Raw genomic sequence first — 19,193 nt, 5'->3', positions numbered from 1 at the left:
TCTAGAGCAGGGGTCTCAAACTCGCGGCCCGCGGGCCATTTGCGTCCCGCGGGATGATAGTTTGCGGCCCCCGCCTTTTTATGAAAGTTTAATGTTCGTGCGGCCCGCGAATTTGATATGACTGGCACTTTACAGTGTAGTCTGTAGTTATAAAGCTTTAATTACAGTGTAATTAAAGCTTTATAACTACAGAAGTAGGCCTACTCATCCCAGAACTATGGTTTATGCTTAGGATCTCTGCTATTTGACAAGATTTTGATTTGATTGACAGGAGACACATGCGCGAACAGGATGTGCAGTCTGACGGAGCTTTGCATCAGCACTAGCACAGACGGGACTAATTATAAAATGTAGGATTACCTGGTCACAGTGGATAAAATTGAACTGCGGATTATTGTTGGGCACATCTTCAGCTTTAAAACGAGGGTAGGATTGTAATTTCTTTTCGATGTTTTAGTAGGGGTTTTATTGATGAATGTTCCACTCATGTTCAGGACAATTCATGTTCAGAAGAAGATTAAAGAACTGTTAATACAGACATTTGACTCATTATTATTATTATTATTATTATTTATTACTGATTAATTTTCTTATTAATTCCTTATTTATTTTTAAATCTTATTTTGTGTTAAAAAATAAAAATAAAGACATTTGATAAGATTAGATTTTTTTTTTTTTTTCTTGCGGAAAACCTGATGCGGCCCAGCCTCACCCAGAGTCTGCCTCTAGTGGCCCCCAGGTAAATTTAGTTTGAGACCCCTGACTTAGAGGTCTGCATAATCTTTCACAGGGTGTCAAAAGCTTTCTGGGAGTCCAAGTTAGGTTGTAATGAGTTGTTCCACTCCAATCATGGGTCAAAATTGCTCCTCTTCCCTAAAGCTGATCTGTTCCTGTCTCTTTGGCGACAGTCATTCTGCTTAGGGAGAATCTACAGAAATCCTTGTATGGTATGTGATGACTCGCCATTCGTTTCACTTGAGTAGATTTACTTTCGGCAATCAGACCTTTGGCCCAGCCATCAAGTTTTCTGTTATTGTTTGCTTGCCTGGCACTTTTGACTTCTGTTGGCGTTGGTCTTGATGATGAGTATGTTATCGGCAGGTTAGAGTTTCGCAGGATGTTCAGGTTTGAGGCAGTGGAGAGTTTGACAAATGTGTGCTGTATCTATCTTAGTGCCTCCTCACTCTCTCTTAAGAGGTTGTTCCTATATCCTTGCTTTTACGGGAGCAGATAGGCTGCTCGTGCCATAGAAATGTCTGGTGATTTTGTATGCAGCACTCATATCGCCTCTCGCAGCCACCCCATTCGGTTTCTCAAGCTAGCATCTCAACAAAGGCCCTCTTGTCATCCGTTGCACTTTTTTTGACCGCCTTGGTCTTATTGGTTTCTTGGGTCTGTTTCTGGAGCTTCTGTGACTTGATGTTCAACATCGTGGCCATTTAGTTTTCTTTGTTCTATTTTCTGCTATTATTGGCTGAAACGTTGACATACTTGACTTTAATCATCAACATATCGCCTATTTTCATAGACAGAGGCATCTTCATTTTTGATACTCAAAATAGTATATTGGCACCATCTTGTTGCATTCTGCAATGGAACTACTATTAGAAATTTTATTCAGACAAAAATAGTGCTTTGAAGACAATCATAAACCTTTTGGGGTACGCCAATTATTGGTCCCTCGCCACAGTGAAATCACAACGTGTAAATTGCACTTTTAAACATTTGACTAATTGAACTTTCAATTCTCTTCAATTGCATATTTTGAATTCGATTGCATAGTTATTTACATTGAATAAGCTCCAATGAAAAGCTATTAAAAAAAGAAAAAAAGAGCTTTTACAAACAGAATGATGATCAGTTTTCTACGTCTATCATCGTGGCCGCAGATACCGAGAGTTGATTGTTTACCTTATCATAAGAGGTGCACAATATGAGAAACCTCTTGATATGATGCCCTGTTATTCTTCACCATGGCAACCACGTTAACAAGTCTTCTATTTTCAGTGAGTACCCTTCTGACAGTGTCACATATGCAATTCAATGCATAAGAAATGACCAGAGCAAAGGCAAGCTCGCTCACATATGGACGGCGATCCATGGGTGTTGTCAGAAGATGATGCACAGAGCACAGAGCCTCCTTTTACCCAGTAGGCAAGCTGTAGACACACATGGCAGCTTTGTCACCATGGAGACCTGCAGGCTTTAGTAACTCGTGGGTAAGGAGCCAAAGCCTATTGAGTGGGAGCCGTGCCACTGTGAAATACTGAGTGCACTAAAAAAAAAAAGTTGTCGTCCACTTCCTTCCTGCGCTAATACATCTTGACAAGCTTTGGACGCCTCCATCCATCCCTCTGAAAACACTTAGTGGAGATCAGTGCGTACGTGTGTGAGAGAGAGGCGCATTTACAGCGTCATTGAACACTAATGGCTACAAAATGCTGTAAAGGTCATCACGATGGAATGTGCATTTACAGATGCCGCTTAATGCATTTGAATATTGTAGAAAAGCTATTTTATTGCAGGCGTTCATTTAAAAATGTGAAACTTGCTCATACAGATTCATTGAACTCAAAGAAATAGTTTTTGGAAAGTTAATTGTTGACTTTTTGTGTGTGTGTGTGTGTTTTTTTTTTTTCATCAAAATTGTTAAGAAGGGAATCATTGCAGTTTTTCTCTAATAACAAGTGAATTTCTCAAAAGTACTTTTCACATTAACGTGTCACTTGTGCTCATCAAAAAGTAGTTTTCTCACTTTGTGGACCAATTTGCAAATGCTTTGGCACATCCATGCAAATGATTATGTGCAATCCTCGGCTGTTTCTGACATTAACAATTGCTCATGTCATGGTAATCAAAATGTATTATTGTCTCACATCCTGCAACATTTTGGCATTAATTCATCATACGGCTTTCCTAATTGCATGAAATAATGTATTCCAGGGTCAAATTGATGCCAAGTTTACGCTGTTTATGAGTTCTTGCAGATGCAACGTAACCAGAAATTGTGCCGAGGTTGGAGCATGCCATAGTCCATCATTAATCTTACAAATGTGAAAAAAAAGGATTCATAGTAAATCATAAAGCAAAAAAAAAAAATCAGGGCCCAACTTAATTTTTTTCCATTTCATTTTACAACGTATTTAAAATTGCTTGTGCCGCAAATTAGACCTGCTTCGATCTGCTCGAAGGCCTATTCAGCTTTCTGTCACCAAATTATCAGGTGTGCCGGGGGGGGGGGTGTAAAAAAACCCTCTGTAAATTTCCAAACAAGGGAAACTAGACTTGCCTGAGCACGAAAATTAAGATACGTCAGTTTTTCCCACGAGCATTGTGTACGAGAAAAGAGCTCTCACTGTCAACATCAATGCAAAATGACGCATATGTCAGTAATTCAGAAGTGATTCATATTCCAGATGCACCTCGTATATTTCATTTTTTACGTTATTGAATGCCACGCGAGTGTTAAAAAAAAGTAACCCCGAGGAAGTCATTAAAAATAATTAATGTTCTGCACATGCCCGAAGAAAGAAATATGAAACCAGACAACAGTGATGATGAAATTTTGTTCTGTCTAGTCTAGTTCTAAATCAGGGGTGGGCCAACTTTTTGATTGGTGGGCCACAATGACTTCTAAAATTTGAGAGAGGGGCCGGACCAGGCGCAAACGGATGGAGTGTTATGGTAACCTCACCTCATCGGAGAAAAAAAAAATACAATTTGACATGAAAATGAACAAAAGCGTTCCAACACACCAGAGTATTTAGAAAATAAAATATGAACGAGGTTTATTCATTTAATTTTTGGCGGGCCGGATTAAAACGTGTAACGGGCCGCATGTGGCCCCTGGGCCGTAGTTTGCCCACACCTGTTCTAAATCTATCTGTCTAGTTTCTGTTGTGTTTGCTGTTTTAAATGTCAATATACACTGAAAACCAAGTTAAAAACAATCTGCCACAATTGAAATAATCTAATCAAAAACCTTTTGTATATTTGCATCAATTTTCTAAAAAGGTCTCACAATGTTATAGGTATCTCGGTTTAATAATTCTTGTGTTACTCTGTGATTCCTTCCCCATACTTTGGAATGTGCATCTTCTTCCCTTCATCACTTTATCTTCTCAGTAAAAGTCACAAAAAGTGACCTTTGTTGACCTGTTTCTTCACATTTGGTGCTAAAGAGGCTGACACTTCATTTGCTGAATATTCAATTCAAAGCAAAGTGGTGAAGGTCAGGATTCTTGTCCCTTGGAGTTTGACCGTGTCTGAATTATTTTTAACTTGCTTTCCGCCAGAAAGCAATCGTCATGCAGAAATAAATGGAAAGACAGGCAGGAAATTCCAGTTTTAGTGACCCAAAATAGGCGCCACACTTATGGTGACTCATGGGGAGGCGGTCGTAAAGCGATGTTTACACTATATTCCTTGCTGCCACCGCAGCATGTTTTGCCAAAACGTAGTGCGCTGGAGCATTTGGCAATTTTTCAGCCGTCTGTATCCAAGTCTTGATTAGTTTTCTCACAATCTATCAATAAGTTGTGGGTCTTCTGTGTCCTAGAGACTCAAAGGCACATACGGTACAGCACCCGGCCTGCCATGGATGCCAGTACCAGTTCCCTCCCGGCCCGTCACGTCGTGAAGGAGTCACTCACATTTATCACATTCTGTCAAGGCTTCCTACTGATGAAAAATGGACCCCAGGCTGCTCCGGAGCATGTTTGTCGCCCCGTCAAACTCCAGCGAAGCTTCCCTGGAGGACCCGGTTCCAAAGTTGGTGTCATCATTTTGTCACATACTGTTGCTCATAAATGAATGTGAGTTTTAGTTTTCTGTCAACTCACTATTCACATACAGAAAAAGAAAATAAAAGCTCTCTCTCACACACACCCTCTCTCTCTCTCTCTTTCTCTCAGCGGGCATTTTGAGGTGAATTAAACACATGGCTTAGGTTTAGAAGAGCTGTCGGCACTTTCCTACATATGTAGCAGACCCTCCCAGACTGCGGCATGAACAAATGCGACAAAAAGTCAACTATCAGTGGTGTGAATATCAACGGTGTGAATATCAACCCTGCGCCGGGGACCAGGCAGCGTTAGGGGCTCGTGAAGGGGGGAAAAAAAACAGCAGTCCATAATTCCCCGCAGACCCCTAATTTTCTAACTATAATTGCTGGTGGCGGCTCAGTCACAGTGAGTGGCAGGGATGGGCGGAGGAAATTATCATTTGTCCAATCACCTGTCGGGCACGAGGAGTCTCGATGATTTGACGTAAAGCATGCAAAAAAAAGAAAGGCGTCGCGCTAGAATCGAGCGGCCCCTCGTCTGCTCAGGACTCTACAATTTGTCTCCTGATGCCACGACAAAAGTAATAGAAACGCATGACTCGTGTACTGCGGACCATTCCTCAGAGACAAAAGACAAGGAAAAAGACTTGTAAATTACTTTTCTGAGTATATGCCTGGAAGATGATCTACTGAAGTTTGAGTGCAGCTTCTTTTTGTTACGAAGGGGAATAAGTGGGATTTCAATCTATGGCAAAGTATGAGGTTGTAAAAAAAAAAGAATAGAAAGTATTGGAAATGTTTTGTGATATTGTTCATGTTTAAGATACAATATTAAAATTGGACAGCCTGCACAAATACATGGTGACAAAAGGCAATTCTCTCAAGTGGCTGTGCGTGTGTCAGCTTGCATGTGTGCATGGGCTTGTATTTTGGCAGGGGTCTGGGCACAAAAAAAAAATAAAAATTGCACCGGGGCCTATCACCATGATGTTGCGCCTCTGGCTACCATACGGCTTGCCAAGAGAACAGTGGCAAATCAGGACAAAACGCATACTAAATGCGGGAGAATGTAAAACAACATGAGAGGACAGTGAGATGCTGGGGAGAACATACTGAACGCGTCCTTTCCCCGCTGTGGACCACCTCCATGTTTTGATTACCCCGTTACATAGTCAGGATTAGTTGTGATCACCTCATTTGATGCGGTCAACAAGATTTGTCATCCGTGCCCTGGCACTTTAAACATCTCTCAGGGCATCCACGGCAATCACCGCCTGACATGTTTACCCATCACATCCCCCCCACGCTGTCTCACAACCACCCAGTTTTGTCCATGGTGGGCTAAAATGGGCCCGCCAGAAACAAAATGTAACCGCAACCTAAGTAGCAGCTGGCTGCTGCATTGAGGCTTGTAAACAATTAATCATCTGCTCCAGACGTCTGCACACAATTTTTCAAATGAAGCTTATGTGACATTAATCGCTAACATAAATGTATCTTACTTTACTTTCTCCCATGAGCAAGGCTGGGGACAATTTTCCCATTCCCGTCCATCGCCCACCGCCTGAAAGTCTCTTTAACTTGTTGCATCATTAAAAAAAAAAAGATAAATAAATAAATAAATAAAGACAGACTTGTTTTTCAAAGTCTTCTTTTTTTTTTAATCCCATTGCATCTGTGTATTTCAGGTGCACGATTGATGAAATAGATTATGTTAAATAAACCACGAAAAATCATTTTGTGAAACGACAGGATGAAGGAAGAAGACAACCACCGTCACGTCCGCCAATTCCTTTGTGCCACAAGAATAAATGGATGCAGGAACAGTGGCGGATAAAAGAAGATTTACCCCTCAGTAGATTATTTCGCAAATAATGAACGCAAATATCCATTTGACTGTGAAGCCGACAGTGTTTTACGCTCCAACATAAAATCAGCACCGCCACAGATTCAGTGCATGCTTAGTTTTTGGAAGCCAATTTCAAACTGCAATTCAACAGACTGTAAACTTTTTTTTCCCACTGTAATCACAATTTGATCATCTAACCCACGGGTGGGCAAACTTTTTCAATGGCGGGCCGCAATGGGTTCTAATTTAACAAAGTGGACAGACCAGGAGCAGATGGCTGGAGTATTTTAGTAAAAAAAAAACAAAAAAAACATTTAATTTGAATTAAAACTGAACAAAAGCATTACAACAATATAAATGTCTTTGAAAAAAAAGACAGTATGTAGAAAATAAAACATTAACAAGGTTTATTCATTTAATTTTTTTCAAATTTGGCGGGCCGGATTAAAACGTTTAACGGGCCGCATGTGGCCCCCGGGCCATAGTTTGCCCACGCCTGATTCAACCATCCATTTTCTCTCTTCCACTTATCTCAGCTCACTATGGACGAGATGCTGCCAAACCCCGGACTGCTCACGAATCAATCATGGGGCACATAGACAAACATTCCCATTCACATTCCAATTCTTGGCTTCAAAAGTTTGAGATGTGCTGACCAACGACCTCACATGTCAGGTGTAAATGTTAACCTTATTCTCACTTTCTTCCCCAGAACTGACGTGTGTTTCGCGCACGCCTGCAAATCCTGCGTCAGTGCCCTCGTGTGTGCCATCACACGAGGGCACACGTATGTCATCGGACGGAGACGTGCGAAATGTGACAGGCTATTCCTGCGGGAGGCTGTGAATCAAAGCGCTTCTCCCGTCGCTCGAATAATTGCGTCTAATTTCGCTCGTACCTCATAGCGACGTGTCATTTGCAATGTTTGGAGCCTGTGCCGCTGGGTAATCTCCTATTAATTGCTAAAAGGAAGCCATCTGTGATTCTGTGGTTGATTTCTGGGGATGTTCCGAGCCCAAAATGCATAATGCAACCAATTCTGGTTGATTGGCACAATGGTAACGGCGCGGCGTCACGGCCCCGGCTTTGACAAATCAATTTGCGTGCTTTTGCTTCTTTCTCTGCGAAGCGTGGCGAGCGTCCAGCTCATGGAAACAATCAGCAGTTGGTTTCCCATCTGACCATTCTGCTCCTAAATGGACTCCGACTTTTCCGCACGAGCCGTAACGGGCCCGACCGCAGTATCACGGCTCATTTCCAGTCTCGTATTCCCCAAAGGCGGATGAAGTTGTGCACCACGCTCGACTTTTGAGATGCATTGTGACCTTCCTATTATTGGATGGAAGCCACAAATAGTAACATAAGTGCAAAGGAACTGGTGACAGCCAGGCAGGGCCAGCAAGGCCTTCTCTGCCAGCCTAAACATACGACTTAAATTCTAATATTCGTTCCATGAAATGATCTGTACTGCTCATTTTGTATCCTTTTTCTTGGCTCCATCCTCTTAGTTCCATATTTCTGTGCTTAGGCTGAAGCCATGTCTAATATCTCACTATTGCTTTTGCATCTGTTGGCATCTTGATGCCACGCACTCATGTTGAAATGAGTATCGGAGCTTGATTAAGTTAGGTTGCTACCTACAGGCAACGACAAACCTTTTTGTGTGGGTGTCAATTACTTGAGTAATTTTTATATATGTTCGGTGAAACTCATGAATAGCAGGGCTTCGCCGTACTGTTGACCGATATAACTTAAACAATTTTAGCTTTGGGAGTGTTTCTTTAACCAAACAGATATCAAATTATAAATTAATTCTAAATTAGTCTCAAATAAAATGCATCACACACACACACACATATATATATATATGTATATATATATATATAAATTATGGTACTAATAGTTTCTATATTTGTGATGCAATAGTAATGTCTGCCAGGATGGCCGAGTGGTCTATGGCGCCGCGTTCAGGACCCAGTCTCCCCAGGAGGCCTGGGTTCGAATCTCGAATTTCCCCATTGTGGGACTAATAAAGGCAATATTATTATTATTATTATTATTATTATGTTATTACAATAGGAGGTGGATTGAGGCCCAGGTATTGAACACATATTGGGGCATCGTCTGAAAATTGGGGCAGGAGCGTTGCAAAAAGTGGCACACAGGCCCTTTTCGACTCCATGATCATCCCATCTGGAAAATTAGACCCCAACACTCCAAAAAAATTGTTCACTTCTAAAGCCGTTATCTTTCCTGTGACACACTTTACACAGGCAGATTGGCGGAGCGCAACGCGCCATATGCTACCGGACTGCACCGGGGCTGCACTGCACTGGGGCAGCTCCTGGAACTCAACACGTGGCCTACATTTAAGTCTGACATGGTTGCGATAATGCTTTATAGAGCGCTCACTCAAACACTTCTTAATATGGCAACCCAAGACGACTGTTAAACTCCAATAGTCAAAAGTCGACTCTTAATTGGTATTATGTGTGACTTATAATCAGTGGGCATCTGGACGAACAAGGGGGGGGGGGGGGGGGCAAAGGAGGGCCCGGGGGCCACATGGAGCCAACATCATTCTTTAATCCTGGCCATCAATTATTTTTAAGAATAATGTCATATTTGTTCCATTAATTTAGCTGTTTTCCTACACTTGTTTAAATAAAATGTATTTTTATCACATTTTTTAGCTCAAGTCATTCAGTAATTGTTGAATGGATTGATTGTATTCCAATTATATATAACATAAAATACAAAAACATTTTATTAATTTTGTTAAATCATTTGTGGATCAATACTAATTAAATGTGTATAAGTATATTCAAGTAAAAAAAACAAAAACATCAATATTATTTCAATAAAGTACTTTTCAAGCCAATTTTAACAAAACATTGTTTTACCAAATCTGCGAATGACCGAGCTCACAGGCGTCAAACTCTGGTCCTCGAGGACCGTTATCCTGCATGTTTTAAATGTTTCCCTCCTCCTACACACCTGATTCAAAAGATCAGGAGGGTTATCAGGCCCCTGTGGAGCTTGCTGATGAGGTGATCCTTTGAATCAGGTGTGCTGGCGGGGGGAAACATCTAAAACATACAAGATTCCCGCCCTCGAGGACCTGAGTTTGACACTTGTGACCACGCCCATTTGTGCATTTTAAACCGCAAATGCAGTCCTAAGGGACACAAACACTATGCTTTCTTTTCTCTTCAGTAATCACCACGGAAGTGTACCATGATGTCAAAGTTGCTCCATTAGATTGCAGAAGGCAAAATAAAACTGCGTATTCACCTGTTGTCGTTCATACACCAGAATAAGTCATGGCTTCCTGCAAGTAGATCAGCTTTTGTTTAGTCTTGTACTGTTAGTGACAAACTGCCTGCAACTTGCTGTGGCCCGCTGACAGCAACCACTTTTTTTTTTTTCTTCCCAGATCTTCCAAACCAAACACGGCTGACCTAGCAGCTCAGCGCGGTCACCTCCCCCGTGTCGTCTCATTATCGCTTGGACGAGGTGAAGATGTTTCCTGCGGGGGTGAGTTTTGGGGAGGTGGAGAGGGAGGCATGTGGCAACCAGGGGATCTGCCCTCATTTTGGATTTGCCCTATTTGGTACCCAGTCACTCGTGCTGTCCTTTGGCAACAAAATAGAAGATCACAAGACAATTCAAAGCTGCCCAATGAATTACTGAACATGTCAAATAAAGATTCAGACTCGATTAAGCTAAGACAATGAATACGATATATTTAAAAGGGACATATTAAAGAAATTGGATTTTCTAAACGAATTTCACTGTTGTGGCACCCCACTGGTGACATGTAAAATGAAACAACCAAGTCAGTCTTCTGGACTGCCTATTTCTGAAAATGTCTCCGAGTGAGTTGTTTTGAATTTGTAGAAAGCCGGTGTCAGTTTTCAAAGAAAAACTGACTGTAGTTTGTAGAGTAGGCTAATGTAGTGCAGAATGAGCGGCTCCTGTAAGGCGTTTGTGATAACGGGGCTGTGATGGGCCTCTATACTTGATTGCTCGGTGAAGGTGTTGACACAGTTGGGCGTTGGGTTGTTATTTGTGCCTGAATCTGCACACTAGTTTAAAAAAAAGTGTTGGAAATGTATTTGAAGTGGACGCCAAAATGCTTTTGTCCCCGACAGTCTGGTCTCCCCAAATGTAAGGAAAAGAGGCTTACCACATTCATCCACCTTGCATCGTCCCAGTCGTCAGGGAAACAAAAGCCATATTTGAGCTCGGCCCGGCAGTCGAGGTGACGAGGTGAGCAGACGCTCATTCGTTGTAGCCCTCTGAATCGTAATCAAATGGAATCGTGATGTGTCGAGATCTCCACCCTCTTGTGGAATCTCACTGAGTTTAAAAGCTATATTTATGACTCATTGTGATGTGAACCTGCAGAGAATCACAGTCTGACTGAATAAGCTCTTCATTTATTTTTGGTTCATCAAGTTCACTTTGTAGCAGACGCAATGTGCAGCTGCATAGAATGTGAACGATGCTCTAAAAACAGCCAGCTCAGGACTTCAAGAAAAAAAACATATGGACTAACCCATAAAAATATGCCGGGTGGCAGGAAAGGTCTCCCCAGACAATTTCTATCATGATACAATTTACACTGTGTTTGGCGGTTAATGGCTGATAGACGGGCATGGGAAAATCCATCAGGTAAGGCAGCACAATGCATCACCGTTGATTGACATTGTTCGAAAGACATCTTCTATCCATTTCCATTCATCCATCCAGCCATCCATTTTCTATATTGATTGTCCTGTTCAGGGTCGAGCTTTCGCTTTAGAATATCCCGGGTGACTTCAGGTGAAAAGCAGAATCCTCCCTGATCTGGTTGCCAGTCAATCTCAGGGAACAGATAAGCACAAATGACCATTTTCACTCACATTCACACCACGGCTGAATAAGAACTGAACCCATTCTGTTTCTTTATTATAGCTAAATAAATTCACTAAAATACCACATATTTTACACCAAATGTTGTCATTTTTAATAAGGCCCTGTGTTGCCGTTGAAGCACAACTTTGAATCTTTTACATGCTAATTGAGAAAATTCGTCCTCTGATTTCATCAACTTAGTTGCCAAGGCAAGCATCCACTCGAGCAGGACAGACAGTGTAACACTCACATTCACGCCACAAAATGTCGTATTATATCCCAGTGTTGTAGTTTTAGGTGAGAGTTTTTATCCAATCAGAATTCAGATAGCGTGTGTTGCCAGGCAGATTACATCGACCCAGTGGCACGGACAATTCGTCCGAGCCTTCAAAATCAACCGTGCAGGCGCCCGCTGTGCGAGTGAACGGGCTCTTTGAGTTGATAGACGGTTGCAATAGCCAATCAAATCACGAGTTGGTGACAGTGAGGCCTTTTCGCAGCCCTCACGTTGAATCAGAAGCTGACTGACGCATCTTGTTATTTGATACTCACTTGTCAGAGAGCAGTGCTATGCAGAATCAACAAATTCACACCAGACAGTCGATGGTTAGTAAATCGAAATAATCCTCTTGCTTTTTTTTTTTTTTTTTTTACCCACAATTTCCAAAGGAGGGAAAAGTGTGGATTTGATTGCAGATATACTTGCAAGGCCATTTTCATGATGGACCTTTCAGGAGAAGCTCGCTCTCGTGAGCCGTGGTCATCCAACACCTAGTAGTGCGTAAGTGTGTGTCTGTATATTATTTCTCCTGGCGTGATGTCATAAATGATGCGGGGTCGAACTAAATAGAACTTCACTGAAGGCCTTGGTGTGAAATGAACGGCACGCCACTGGTTAAGTACAGTGTGTGTGCGTGTGTGTGTATGAGTGTGTGCACATGTAAGAAGTCCTGTATGTTTCTCAACCTGGCTTCTTACCATCCCAGACGGTCAAAATGAGTCAAAACCACCATTTCAGCATTGTGACTAAATCATGGGACACTTTATCATTACAATGGGATACTTTCATCAATTGATCAAAAGTAAATTTTGTGGGAACAGCAAAATATTTGTCTGTTACAGCATGTCGAAAACAACGTCTTTAATAGCGTGATTGAATAACTTTGGTGTGGAAGAACTTGAACTCTGACAAGCCCGTTAAATGCTTTTAAGAGTTAGAACCAGTCCCGTCTTCGTCCAAGTAGCTGCAAATGGAAGACTGAATTTATTTCTTCCATTGTGTCTCAATACTTTTGTCCAGATGTCAAACTTGGAACGCTGGGAGAGAAGTCAGAGATCGGTGACCGTATGGTAATATTGCTCAGAAAAATCTCAAAGTGTTCTGGAGGTTTACAGGACTAAAAATAAGCTTTTCAGAGTCAGCGGGAGATAGGATAGATAGGATATGTAGTCTGCGACTGTGCTTTGCCCAAATGCGGCCAGAGATGAGGTAGAGATTACACACAGAGGCGTGTGGTGTCTGAGAAAATGTTGCTGCTGCAGCAGAATTGGGTCACACCCAAAGAATAACGACATAAAAAAATATATGATATGAGGACATCTTTGAATGCAAATGAAGTGTCATGCTAAGAGCTTTTGTGTAAATGTAGCATTTTATTTTAATCTGTATTTTTATGGGGAAAAAAAAGGCATGACACAGTGGGACATTGCATGTTTTTGCGTGTCGGAAGGTGTGAAAACCGAGAAAGTGGATGCCGTGATGGTGAGTGACTGCATTACGTGTCACATCCACGGCAGGTCGAGGACTACAATCATGAACTCACAGCGGGGTGCACCGACTGTTTCGCGACATAATACGGCACAAGGGAGCTCGCTCATAGGTGCTCAATGCAAATGATCTTTTGCAACCATGTCTTCAGCGTTCCCTGTTTTTGTCTGAGACTCTTATCATCTCATTGACATGCAAACCTAGCCCTCTTTCTTGTCATCGTTCTACACGAGCATCTATTTCCAACACACTTCCATTACCATATATTTCATTCTCAGCCATTCTGCCATCTGTCTGCTCATGGTAGCTCTGACTTTTCACCGTGTCTTTATAATGGCCTTCTGGAAGACAAAGAAGCATATATGGTAACTTGAAGCCTTCGCTAGAATCATATGATTCCCCCCCCAGCCAAGTAACAAAGGTTAACAGCGCTGATGATAACAACGAGAAAATAGGAAAAAGGAATCTAATCAATTGTATATCACACACTCCGATTGGGCTTATTTACAAAGTACATACTTTGTTAAATGGATTTGAGTCCACTTTTCAAAACTGTTGTCATCGTGCAACGACGAGTATTGCTGACGTCTATAGCTTGCGCACTTGACCTGCACAATACCGGATTGTGACGGGCCGTGCTTTTCACACGTAGGCCTTCAGTGAAGTCCTACTTAGTCGGACTTGAGTAAAAACCCCTCATATTAACATCATTTATGACACCACGGCTGAACAAATAATAGACAGACACACACTTATGCGCTACTGGGTGTCGGATGAACTCGCTTCTTTTGAACGGTCCGTACACGTTTACCTCCTTTGGCCATTGTGGTTTAAAAAAAGCAAGAATAGATTTTAGGATTTCGAACGCTTCCCAGGTACGAATTTCTGGTGTTTTGATTCCTTGTAGCGCTGCCCCCTCACTTTCAGCGTAAGGCCTTACTGTCATCAATTCGTGATTTGATTGGCCATCGCAAATGTCTAGAGCCCTTCACACACAGAACAGATGCCAGCACATCGTATCTGAAGGCCTCGGACGAATAGCGTGTGCTACTGGTGTTATGAAATCTGCCTGGCAACACAAGCTAGCTGAATTCTGATTGGATAAAAACTCTCACTTCAAAATACCACGCTAGGATATATGACCTTAATGTGAAGAATACTTCTCTCAGAAATATGATCATGATTCCTTGACTGCTTACTACTGTCAGATTGCTAATAAAATGAAAACAATGCAGATATGGATTGTTGTTTTTGTAAAGGACGACATATTTTGCATTGATTTTGGAATTGTACATACTCTATTAAGCAATGGCAATGTGATTATAATTTTATATCTGTTTGCGTAGAACCACATCTTCCCTTTTGCTGTGACCATGTATTTTTTGGCCTCGTTGACTATCCACTTGCGACGAAAAGAAAAACATTTTATTACCATTCTTTTTTTAATTAGCAGTTTGTTCCTATTATTTTTAGTCTTGAGCGTGAACCATCTTTGCGTAGTCTGTCTCCTATGTCGGTGTCCTGTTGCTGCCTTAAATAATTGTGGGTAATATCCATTCGTAATTTATAAAAGCGCAAAATAGGTGTTGCGCTGCTGTGGGAGCGAACAATAATTTCCCATTCAAAGATAATCACGCCAAACTAATATTTATTGAAAAAAAAAACTATGTGATTGAACCCCCCCCATATAAACTTCTTATATTAATGCAAGGCAAACCATAATAATAATAAACATTTAGGTGTCAATCAAAACTTTGACGACAGCCTTTTTAAAAAAGCTCCTGTGCAGGTATCCCCAATGTTTTGTCCACTCAGTATACACTACACATTGTCCTGTATGTGTGGACTATCTGAGTCAGTTGCCACATGGATGCTTTCCCTACAATCGGACAAACCATTGCCAGCCAGGCCCTCACATGGCAGCAGCAGCTTCACGCCGTGGTGTCGGTGAGCTATTACTAACATCAGCTCGAGCCGTTAAGGCACCAAAAGCCGCACAACTCAAATGCGTGAGCGAGCACCAGCTCCTAAATTCTCCGTGCATGTGAGGAAAAGGAAGAGCGAGCAGGGTGAGTCAAGGCTACAAGATGACAGCAGACATGCTTTATCATTGGATTTTACTCATAGCTTTATTATCATGGAGCAGATTTATATGATTATGTGTCGTGAGCAAGAATGAGTCTATTCGATAATTGCGCTGGTGGAGGTAATTAACACTACAAAAAATACAAAAGTGTCATTAAAAACATGTATTTCGGGAACCATTTTCACAATTCACAAATTGACGTTCTTGTTTTCTTGCAGCCCAATTTTAAGAGACGCTGGGAATTTTATTTTCTTGAAAACTGAGCTTCAGAGAGCTGCCATCCACACTTCCACGCATTCATTAACCAGACCCATTGACCAACTGGCTGACCAAACATTTATGCATATCCAAAACACATATTCAATCAAAACCCAGCCATCTTCCCACCCACCGGTCTACCCAAACGACCAACAGCAAAAAATCTGTCCAAGCAATCATGATTGCATCCATCCGTCCAAATATAAATCAAACACTCAGTTACTTAATCATGTCAACCCATCCATCCATCTGTCAGAGTAAGCAGTGAAGACTAGTTAAAATTTCAACAATGTCCCTTGAGCTCTGCTATCTGAGCATGAGCTCATTTAAAAACAAATATTTTTATCCACACCTCAGAGTTATTGTCTATCGCGGAAAAAAACAACAACACTGCAGACGATAAACCCAATTAAGCCATATCAACAGGTGGTATTCTTCCTCAATAATAAACATTTTAATGGTTCAAAATGATTCACAAGGCACTATAATGCTCCATTAAAGCATTTAGTAACGTGCATACCTTCCACGACATGTGAAGCATCCCAGGTGAGAAACGATCCAGGGGCACTATGACCCAGCAAACAGTCTGGCCCATCATGGAGACATCAGTTGATGTCACAGACTGTATAAAAAGCAGCACTTTGAGGCTCGCCTCGTCAGTCATCCTCTGCGGGGGTCCAAGGAGGCGCGTGTCTGGAGAACTTTTCACCTTCCATGCGGATTATGTCCCTGGCACGTTGGAGCGGCAGCACATCATCACTGTGCGTAGTCACGATGATGAGTGGTGAATTTATGTCCCCGCGGGGAGTGGATTACAAGTGAAAAGAAGAATTATTCGTGTCATGGCGTTAAGGAGGTTATTTTCTTTGAATTTCCCCCCCGAAGTGTGAGGCGGGGGACAGAATATGAGCCAAGAGTGACTCGAGAAGTGATGGAGGGTGCCGGTCAAGTGGAGCCCACCCAGCTGCCGGTGAACGCCTCCAACATTAGCGAGCCCGAAGATGCGTCTGAGGCGGGCTGGAGCGCGCACAGCCTCGCCTACCAGATCAGCCTGGCGTCGCTCCTTTCCACAATCACGTTGGCCACCAGCCTGTCCAACGCCTTCGTCATTGCCACCATTTCCCAGTCCAAGAAGCTCCAGACACCCGCCAATTTCCTCATCGCCTCATTGGCCGTCACCGACTTGCTGGTGTCAATCCTTGTCATGCCCGTGTGCGTCCTCTACACGGTCATCCACGAGTGGACGCTAGGCCAAGTGGTGTGCGACGTGTGGCTGTCGTCGGACATCACCTGCTGCACGGCGTCCATCCTCCACCTGTGCGTCATCGCCCTGGACCGCTACTGGGCCATCACGGACGCGGTGGAGTACTCCAAAAAGCGCACGCCGGGGCGCGCGGCCGGCATGGTGGCCACCGCCTGGGTTATCGCCATCTCCATCTCGCTGCCGCCGCTCTTTTGGAGGCAGGTGAAGGCGGACGAGTTGACCAGTTGCAGCGTCAACACGGACCACATCTTCTACACCATCTACTCCACCTTCGGCGCCTTTTACATCCCCACCCTGTTGCTCATCGTCCTTTACGGGCGCATCTACGTGGAGGCGCGCAAACGCATCCTCAAGCAGTCCCCCAAGAAGAAAAAGAAAGCGGCGGGCAAGAGGCTCACCTCGGCGTATTTGGCCACGGGTTCCCCCGGCTCCAACGCCTCCACCAGCCCCTTGCAGGGCGGCAGGCACGACGCGCCGTCCAGCGACACCAACTCGTCCACCAGCGACAACCAGGTGAAGGTGACTCTGTCGGACGCGGCTCTGGAGAAGAAGCGCATCTCGGCGGCGAGGGAAAGGAAGGCCACCAAGACGCTGGGCATCATTCTGGGCGCGTACATTGTGTGCTGGTTGCCCTTCTTCATCTACACGCTCGTGATGGCCACATGCGAAGCCTGCGTCATCCCCGAGCTTTTTGACTTCTTTACCTGGCTCGGCTACCTGAACTCGCTCATCAACCCCATCATATACACCATGTCCAACGAGGACTTCAAGAAAGCTTTCCACAAACTGGTTCGTTTCAGATGCTGCAGAGGGTGATCCTTTCGATGTTTTTTTTTCATTCTATCGAATGTGAATAAGCGGATGCCATAATTAACAGTTCAAAGCCATGGCGCGTGGATATGAGGAAAAAGAGATTTCTATAAGAGGAAATCCACGGATTACTTTATTGTGTTGGATATGACATAAATGGAGTAACGTACAGAGGAAACGTAGATTTAATAATAAATGATACAGAAAAAAAAGCGATGGACATGCAGGGTGGATGTTGTTGTCATGCATAAAAATAGACCAAAAAGGCCAAATTCATGAACAATCTAATAGATCTGAATAAAAAAATGTCTGCCTTACAAGAAGAGAATAATGCTCACTTTCATTAGTATTAAGTTAAAAAATATTTTATTTAATGTATTTTTTTCAAATATGTATATTTTTATTCGATTTTTTTAATTTATAAAATGCATTATTATTTATTGTAATGTTTTAATCCTTTATTGTTGAATTCTATTTCCACTTAATGTGTTGCTTTTATTTATTACTGAAGAAAGCAGTCCAAATATTAGAAACACATCAATGACCTCAATAATACACATTTTCGTAAAATAAAAAAAAAGGAGTTTTCTTATTATTTTTAAAAAGGCAGAATTTTTAATATCCATCTTCTATTGGATCCCATTAAATCAGGGGTGGGAAACCTAGGACTCGTGGGCCATTCGTTGCCCGCCAGATCACTCCATCCGATCTGCCATGTGATTCTACAAACAAATAAAGCCCGAAGAGAAACTGTCCATATGAATAACCTTGAAACATTTGACCCTCAAATGTTCAAGATACGTAATAATAAACATTTGGACAGATGTGTCAAACTACATAGTCATTGAATTGGTCCAATGGGAAGAAGGTTCTCCACCCCTGCATTCGATAGTGCGGTGTATCCTCATCGTAAACTTGTCTCAAGCTTTGCACAGTGAATCAAATATGTGTTCGTGCGTGTATTTTCAGATCACTTTTGATATCATGCTTCTTATATTTTCAAATGTCACAAAGATAAGCTGCTATAGGTGTGTGTCTCCAACGTGATGTTTGACCTCCACAAACACACTCACACACGCACACACATCCACACGCACACACAAGGATTAATCTCTTTCCTCTCAGAGATGCTGTGCAATAAAGACAAGTATTTCAAATATTTCTTTGGCATTCCATGAGTTGTTGTGGGGGCGCACATCATGTCCGAGTTAGCGCCACTGACTGAATTTTACTTTATATTGACGTTGTAATGCGTTGTGGTTAATGGGGCAAATTCCCATGTGATGTCCTCCTGGCACATTAAACTTTGCAGATCCACTCAGTAGCTTGTGGTTTTCACAACCTTGTACTCCAAGGTATAGTAGATGCAATGATAGCTTACATCACCCTGGTAGGAAAGGCTGTTCACGATGCCAACATACACACGCACGCAAACACCTATTTGACTGGAGGCCAGGCTTTGCTGCTTGAAACATT

At 42.5% G+C, this 19,193-nt stretch overlaps 1 protein-coding gene across 1 annotated transcript; it reads left to right on the top strand.

Annotated features, from left to right (window-relative positions):
• Positions 1-16,307: 16,307 nt before the first annotated feature.
• On the top strand, positions 16,308-18,862 carry htr1b (5-hydroxytryptamine (serotonin) receptor 1B). The gene has a single exon (XM_088303779.1). The coding sequence runs from the start codon at positions 16,575-16,577 to the stop codon at positions 17,721-17,723; it is 1,149 nt and encodes a 382-aa protein (XP_088159905.1). The 5' UTR covers positions 16,308-16,574; the 3' UTR covers positions 17,724-18,862.
• The last annotated feature ends 331 nt before the right edge of the window (positions 18,863-19,193 follow it).

Source organism: Idiotropiscis lumnitzeri, chromosome 1 (assembly GCF_059441095.1).
Source record: "Idiotropiscis lumnitzeri isolate Australia: NSW breed Sydney's pygmy pipehorse chromosome 1, RoL_Ilum_1.0, whole genome shotgun sequence".
NCBI lineage: Eukaryota > Metazoa > Chordata > Actinopteri > Syngnathiformes > Syngnathidae > Idiotropiscis > Idiotropiscis lumnitzeri.
The sequence above is the reverse complement of the archived record's forward strand: the minus strand, read 5'-3'. Positions and strand labels throughout refer to the sequence as shown.

Excerpts from the sequence above, each read along its gene's own strand:
- htr1b (XM_088303779.1), top strand. The coding sequence starts at position 16,575 with ATGGAGGGTGCCGGTCAAGTGGAGCCCACCCAGCTGCCGGTGAACGCC.